The sequence below is a fragment of the Xiphophorus couchianus genome, chromosome 24, assembly GCF_001444195.1.
Source record: "Xiphophorus couchianus chromosome 24, X_couchianus-1.0, whole genome shotgun sequence".
Lineage (NCBI taxonomy): Eukaryota > Metazoa > Chordata > Actinopteri > Cyprinodontiformes > Poeciliidae > Xiphophorus > Xiphophorus couchianus.
Window position 1 is genome coordinate 19,284,504 of NC_040251.1, and position 7,241 is coordinate 19,291,744.

Genomic DNA, 7,241 nt, shown 5'->3' on the forward strand with positions numbered 1-7,241 from the left:
AGCTTTTGGTGTCAAGTATCGCGAGATGTCGGAGGTATCGTGAGACCTGACGGGCTCGTGCTGCAGTCTGTGTCGCTGCTGATCTGTTCGTGGGTTTGTTGTGTAAATTTCCTGCGTGATGTTCTGCTGTCCTCCACGAGAGGACCGGGATTAGTCCACACGTCCAGCAGAGGAGAGGACAACATGGCGGCTGCAGAAGGTAAGGCCCGTTGTTATGGCAACACGGTACCGAGCGCAGCTTGCTGATGTCCTCCGTGGACAGGTGTCAGCCTTCCCACTCCCACGGAGGAGATGAACGGGGCCGGGACGCTCATGGACTTCCTGGACGAGCCGTTCCCCGACGTGGGGACCTACGAGGACTTCCACACCATCGACTGGCTGAGGGAGAAGTCCAGGGACACGGACCGGCACCGAAAGGTTCTGGAGGGCTGGGTTCGGTGCGTGGGGGCGATGCTGACCCGCTCACCGTGTGCGTGTTTGTCCCGCAGATCACCAGTAAGAGCAAAGAGTCCATCTGGGAGCTGATCAAGAGCCTCCTGGACGCCTGGTCCGGATGGGTGGTGATGCTGCTCATCGGCCTGCTCTCTGGTACCGACCGACCCGGTTCCGGCTCTGACCCGGTTCTCTCTCTTTAACTCTCTGGTACCGACCGATGATTCACACAGCTGCTAGAAACTTATTGCTTCTCTGATAGTGATGGTTCCATTATTATCCTGTATCACCTGAGAATGTGGACCGGTACCGGTACCGGGTTGGTTCTGAGCCCTACATGATTTGAACAGAACTTTCTCCGAACTTCTAAGTTGATGTAAAATAAAGATCAGCAGCTCCTGATGTTTTAATGATGGAAACATTTTGACAGTCAAACATGAACCAGTTTAAATTATTATTATTATTATTATTATTATTATTAATGTCATTAAAACGCCGTTTTGAAGCCAAAGACCTTCAGTAATATACAGAATCACCATGGCAACTCGTGGACAGTTAAAACTCAGTGTGACCGGCCTCACCACCAGGGGGAGCCCAAGAGCTGTATTTATTTCTTCTACAAACATTATAAATATATTCTAGTAAAATAACTTTATATAAAATAACTTTAATCACACAGAAATTATTACTAAAATAAAGAGTTCCATGTAGCGCCCCTAGTGGCCGCTTGGTTTGTTTATACCATGGGCTGGCCTTGGTTCTGACTAACCGGGCCGTCCCCCCAGGTTCTCTGGCCTTGGTTCTGAGGTTCTGACTAACCGGGCCGTCCCCCCAGGTTCTCTGGCCTTGGTTCTGAGGTTCTGGCTAACCGGGCCGTCCCCCCAGGTTCTCTGGCCTTGGTTCTGAGGTTCTGGCTAACCGGGCCGTCCCCCCAGGTTCTCTGGCCTTGGTTCTGAGGTTCTGGCTAACCGGGCCGTCCCCCCAGGTTCTCTGGCCTTGGTTCTGAGGTTCTGACTAACCGGGCCGTCCCCCCAGGTTCTCTGGCCTTGGTTCTGAGGTTCTGGCTAACCGGGCCGTCCCCCCAGGTTCTCTGGCCTTGGTTCTGAGGTTCTGACTAACCGGGCCGTCCCCCCAGGTTCTCTGGCCTTGGTTCTGAGGTTCTGACTAACCGGGCCGTCCCCCAGGTTCTCTGGCCTTGGTTCTGAGGTTCTGGCTAACCGGGCCGTCCCCCCAGGTTCTCTGGCCTTGGTTCTGAGGTTCTGACTAACCGGGCCGTCCCCCCAGGTTCTCTGGCCTTGGTTCTGAGGTTCTGGCTAACCGGGCCGTCCCCCCAGGTTCTCTGGCCTTGGTTCTGAGGTTCTGACTAACCGGGCCGTCCCCCCAGGTTCTCTGGCCTTGGTTCTGAGGTTCTGACTAACCGGGCCGTCCCCCAGGTTCTCTGGCCGGGGTGATCGACCTGGCGGTGGACTGGATGACGGACCTGAAGGAGGGCGTGTGCCTGTCGGCGTTCTGGTACAGCCATGAGCAGTGCTGCTGGACCTCCAACCAGACCACCTTCGCCGACCGGGACAAGTGTCCGCAGTGGCAGAAGTGGGCCGAGCTGATGACGGGCCACGCCGAGGTGAGACGGGTCCGGGCGGGAGGGAGAGAGGGAGGTTCCGGTCCGGTCCGGTCCGTGACGGCGTGTGTTTCTTCAGGGCGCCGGGGCGTACCTGCTGAACTACTTCCTGTACATCCTGTGGGCCCTGCTGTTCTCCTTCCTGGCCGTGTCGCTGGTCCGAGTCTTCGCCCCGTACGCCTGCGGGTCGGGGATCCCGGAGGTACCGCGCGCCCTGAGGTCGGCTGGCGGTTCGGGTCGGCGCTGTAACGTTGTGTTCCGGTCCGCTGCAGATCAAAACCATCCTGAGCGGGTTCATCATCCGGGGCTACCTGGGGAAGTGGACCCTGCTGATAAAGACCGTCACGCTGGTTCTGGCCGTGTCGTCGGGCCTCAGCCTGGGGAAGGAGGGCCCGCTGGTCCATGTGGCCTGTTGCTGTGGAAACCTCTTCTGCAGCCTCTTCTCCAAGTACAGCAAGAACGAGGGCAAGAGGCGCGAGGTGAGCCGCCTGGTTCTGACGTCCTCGACCCGCCAGAGTCCAAATCAGACCAGCAATAATCCGTAAAGTTTGATTTGATTCCATTTTTGATATCAAAGTGGAATAAAACCCTGAACTTCCTGATGATAAATGATAAAAAAGTATTTCCTGCTGTAAGTCTGCAGGAGAGCAAAACATGAACCTGCAGAGAAACTGATGAGGACCAAAGAAAAGGTTCAATAATCAAGAAATCAAAGAGAAATTGGTGTAGAAAAGTAGAAACTAAACTGAACTACAGTAAGTTCACAGCAGTTTGTTTGGTAAAATGAGCTAAATGGCTAAAACACTAATCATAGGAAGGCAGCATGCTAGGCTAGCGCTACCATGTTGTCCAACAATAACAATCTATGCAGTTTAAAAAAAACATGGAAAAGGAAAAAAAGCTGGAAATCTAAAACTAGCTAAGAAAGTAATGATAGCATTTAGACTAGCACTAGCATGTTGACCTCCATGCAGAGTAAAAAGAATAAAACTATCCACAAAGCTAAAGCTAGCTAAAATACTCTTGATTTCTCCTAGGCTAGCACTAGCATGTTGACCTACTGTAACATAATCCACACAGAGTGAAAAAAACCCACGTAAAAGCTAAAACTAGCTAAGCAGCTAAAGCTAGCTAATAATAATAATATCTAGGCTAGCACTAGTAGAGTGGAGTATTTTACTGGTCTGAGGGGTTAAAAGTTTTAGCTTTTCATCCTGCAAAAGCTAAAACTAGCTAAAACTAGCTAAAACTAGCTAAAAAGCTGAAGATATAAAAAAAACAATGATAGCATCTAGGCTAGTACTAGCATAATTCTTTGCACAATCCACACAGAGTGAAAAAAACCCACGTAAAAGCTAGAACTTGCTAAAGTCCTAATGAGAGCATTGATTCAAAACTTAGTTTTATATATAAATTCTAAATATAAGGTTTCAGAAATACTTAGTGGATGAAACGTTTCCTGTTCAGGTGAGAATATACAGCAGCTCGTGGCAGAAATGAATTCAGATGGTTTGATATGAATAAACTGAGTTTATTGTTTGTGTAAAAGTTACTTCACATAAAACATGTATAATCTAAAATAGCTAAAAGTCTCAGCAAAGCCAGACAAAAGAAGAAACAGGAAATGATTGATGCTAAGAACCACAGAATGGTGAACGGCAGAGTGAAGAAAGTTCTACTGATCTCTTTTCAGACATATTCACTGATTAATGCGCCGTGTTTCATAAACAGTAGCATCTTTTGGGATCTCCCATTAGATCTGCTTTATTCTTTATAAATAGTGTTCAGCTGAGGGTTCAGGTCACCAAATGTCCCACATGGTTTATTGAGTCTTTGGGTAAGATAACAGCTGCCCCCTGCTGTGGTCAGGTGTTATCGGCGGCGGCAGCAGCTGGAGTGTCGGTGGCCTTCGGAGCCCCAATCGGAGGAGTTCTGTTCAGCCTGGAGGAGGTCAGTCATTCACCGGTTTCACCAGATCAGACTCATCTTTGCTTCATTCTTAGATCTGCTGTCTCCTGCAGGTGAGTTATTATTTCCCGCTGAAGACTCTGTGGCGTTCCTTCTTCGCCGCTCTGGTCGCCGCCTTCACGCTGCGCTCCATCAACCCGTTTGGAAACAGCCGCCTGGTTCTGTTCTACGTGGAGTACCACACTCCCTGGTACATGGCCGAGCTGGTCCCCTTCATCCTGTTGGGGGTGTTCGGCGGCCTCTGGGGGACGCTCTTCATCCGGGCCAACATCGCCTGGTGCCGACGCAGGAAGACCACCCAGCTGGGGAAGTATCCGGTCCTGGAGGTGATCATCGTGACGGGAATCACCGCCCTGCTGGCGTACCCCAACCCCTACACCCGCCGCAGCACCAGCGAGCTCATCTCTGAGCTCTTCAACGACTGCGGCGCTCTGGAGTCGTCGCAGCTCTGCGACTACTACAACAACCCCAACATGAGTCGGCCGGTGGACGACATTCCAGACCGTCCGGCGGGGCCCGGGGTCTACAACGCCATGTGGCAGCTGACCCTCGCCCTCATCTTCAAAATCGTCATCACCATCTTCACCTTCGGCATGAAGGTATCCTCCTCCTCACACTTGTTCATTGTCCGACCCAATCAGAGTAGAGACAGAGCTGCTTTTGTCCTTCACAGATCCCGTCGGGACTCTTCATTCCCAGCATGGCGGTGGGAGCCATCGCTGGTCGGATCGTTGGGATCGCCGTGGAGCAGATGGCGTACCACCACCACGACTGGATTATCTTCAAGAACTGGTGCCGGCCCGGCGCTGACTGCGTCACACCGGGACTCTACGCCATGGTGGGGGCTGCTGCCTGTCTGGGTGAGTCGACGAGGACAGAAGACACCACATGTCCAGTTCCTGTCTTACCTGTCTGTTGGGTCTGTTCAGGTGGGGTAACCAGAATGACCGTCTCCCTGGTGGTCATCATGTTCGAACTGACCGGCGGGTTGGAGTACATCGTCCCTCTGATGGCCGCCGCCGTCACCAGTAAATGGGTGGCCGACGCCTTTGGGAAGGAGGGCATCTACGAGTCTCACATCCAGCTCAACGGCTACCCCTACCTGGACGTCAGGGACGAGTTCACCCACCGCACCCTGGCCACCGACGTGATGCGTCCCCGCAGGAACGACCCTCCGCTGGCCGTCCTCACGCAGGACAGCACTACAGTGGAGGACGTGGAGACGCTCATCAAGGACACCGACTACAACGGCTTCCCTGTGGTTGTGTCCAGGGAGTCGGAGAGGCTGATTGGATTCGTCCAACGCAGGGACCTCACCCTGGCCATCAGTGAGTCTGTTACAACAACTGGAGCAGAGCTTCTCTTTCTAGATACTGAGATCATGGTTTCTGTCCTCAGAAAACGCCCGTCAGAAGCAGGACGGCGTGGTCAGCAGCTCCGTGGTCTATTTCACAGAGGACGCGCCGCAGCTGCCGGCCAGCAACCCTCAGCCGCTGAAGCTGCGGCGCGTCCTGAACCTTAGTCCCTTCACCGTCACCGACCACACGCCCATGGAGACGGTGGTGGACATCTTCCGCAAACTGGGCCTCCGGCAGTGCCTGGTCACCAGGAGCGGGTCAGTCTGCCTCAAGCTGTGATGTAGTGTCCTGCTGTGGCCAGCAGATGGCAGCCTATAGTAATTTGATTAAGCATCTATTGAAAGGTTTTGATTGTTTAAAGGCAGAAAAACACTAAATATTTAAAGGAAATGAATTCTGGTTTTCATGGTTTCAGTGGAAATAAATGTATTAATCCTCTTGAATCAGAATTAACTGATCAGTATTTGGTTTTTTGGCTCCCAATTCTCAGATTCCTGTAAAAGTTTTTTCTTTCTCAAATCCACAAACAGGCTAAACGGCTCCATCTGGTGGACAAATTCGAGTATTACAGTTTTATGTTTAACATCTTTAAAACAGGGAAGTTGACACATAATTGCTCATTTAAAGGTCCCCAAAATGTTTCATATTAAATGTACAGAGCTGATAAACGTAAATGAGAGCGTTAGCTAACTGTACCTGGTCTCTGCAGGCGTCTCCTGGGCATCATCACCAAGAAGGACGTCCTTCGCCACATGGCCCAGATGATGAACCAGGATCCAGAGTCCATCATGTTCAACTGACTGCTCACCTGAGCTCTAACCAGTCAACTGTTTCACTGGAGTTTAGGAACCAGTTCTGATGTTTTTATTTCAGCAGAATGAAGCGGGGATGGATTATTTAACATGTGGGATGATTATGGTTGTAATGGGTTTCCGTACACTAACTCTAAGCTGATTTTATTGCACTTTTTGGTGTTGCCATATGTATCTGTGCGTTGCCATGTATTTTTGTCCCTCTGAAGGTTTTGTGGAGTAGTTCAGACCTCTGTTGATCCTGAAGTGACTCCAAACTACAACCAGAGACGCTGCTGTTAGCTCCTGTTAGCATCTGTTAGCTCCTGTTAGCGCCTGTTAGCTCCTGTTAGCACCTGTTGCACTCCGCCGTCCCTCTGGACGGCTCCATTCACTCCACTCTGAAGTATTATTTCTGTATGAAGGTAAAATACATCCTCAGTGTTTGTTTTGGTTCTTCTTGTCGTGATTTTTTTAGTTTTTCTTTATTGTAAAGCTGCTGATGCTTCACAGAAACGGTGTGGGGAACTTATGAAATGATGCTAACCTTCAGGTCTGGTTCTTTTACCAGAAACTATTTCTTCTGTTGCATTTTTGATTTATCAAAGTTGGAAGAATAAATGTTTGAGGAAACTGAAGCGACCGACTGCTGTGGGTTTATTTAGGGGTGTCAGAACATTTTCTACCATTTGGTTTTTAATCTTCATTTCTCTCCAATTTGCTGTGTTTTCTATAAAACTAAAGCTCTGTGAACATCCTGGCCTGGAAGGGGTTAAAATCCATGACCTTTATTCAGAATACATGAGAGGCTGAAGTAAAAACCAACAAACCTAAATTAGAAAAATGATTTTATATTATTTTTACACCAAATGTTAGGAATATAGCATTATTCTTTCTGTAGCTCCATCAGTTTTCAATCTGATAATGAAATGAAGTAAAATAATACGTTAAAACAATGTTCCTAGCAAACGAGCCATCTCAGGACTTTATGAATATTAATATGTATTTAATATTTTGATTTTAATAATTATTTTTAATATCCACTAAATATAATTCATATTGTGGAAAATTGGA

General features: G+C 49.5%; 2 protein-coding genes across 5 annotated transcripts in view; both read left to right on the forward strand.

The window, feature by feature from the left end:
• Nucleotides 1-6,805, forward strand: clcn4 (chloride channel, voltage-sensitive 4). 4 transcript variants are annotated; one of them, XM_028010576.1, is made up of 12 exons: nucleotides 1-199; nucleotides 263-417; nucleotides 489-588; nucleotides 1,866-2,053; nucleotides 2,130-2,252; nucleotides 2,323-2,529; nucleotides 3,920-4,000; nucleotides 4,072-4,617; nucleotides 4,692-4,878; nucleotides 4,948-5,346; nucleotides 5,417-5,633; nucleotides 6,086-6,805. In XM_028010576.1, exons 1-12 carry the CDS (start codon nucleotides 184-186, stop codon nucleotides 6,174-6,176), a joined length of 2,310 nt encoding a protein of 769 aa, XP_027866377.1. In that variant the 5' UTR covers nucleotides 1-183; the 3' UTR covers nucleotides 6,177-6,805. The 4 variants fall into 4 exon arrangements, with proteins under 4 accessions (XP_027866377.1, XP_027866380.1, XP_027866378.1 ...); XM_028010579.1 differs by lacking the exons at nucleotides 1-199; nucleotides 489-588 and having other exon boundaries at nucleotides 278-480; nucleotides 1,948-2,053; XM_028010577.1 differs by lacking the exons at nucleotides 1-199; nucleotides 263-417 and having other exon boundaries at nucleotides 509-642.
• Nucleotides 6,301-7,241, forward strand: part of LOC114141209 (CLIP-associating protein 1-B-like) — a 27,450-nt gene continuing 26,509 nt past the window's right edge. Inside the window, exon 1 of the mRNA XM_028011691.1 lies at nucleotides 6,301-6,310. Within this exon, the coding sequence (XP_027867492.1) occupies nucleotides 6,301-6,310 (10 nt within the window). The remainder of the gene's footprint in view (nucleotides 6,311-7,241) is intronic.

What these genes read in the sequence shown, in the direction of transcription:
- clcn4 (XM_028010576.1), top strand. An exon ending in TTCTGTTCAGCCTGGAGGAG is followed by an intron (nt 4,001 to 4,071) that starts GTCAGTCATTCA and finishes TGTCTCCTGCAG; the next exon opens with GTGAGTTATTATTTCCCGCT. An exon ending in GGACCTCACCCTGGCCATCA is followed by an intron (nt 5,347 to 5,416) that starts GTGAGTCTGTTA and finishes TTCTGTCCTCAG; the next exon opens with AAAACGCCCGTCAGAAGCAG.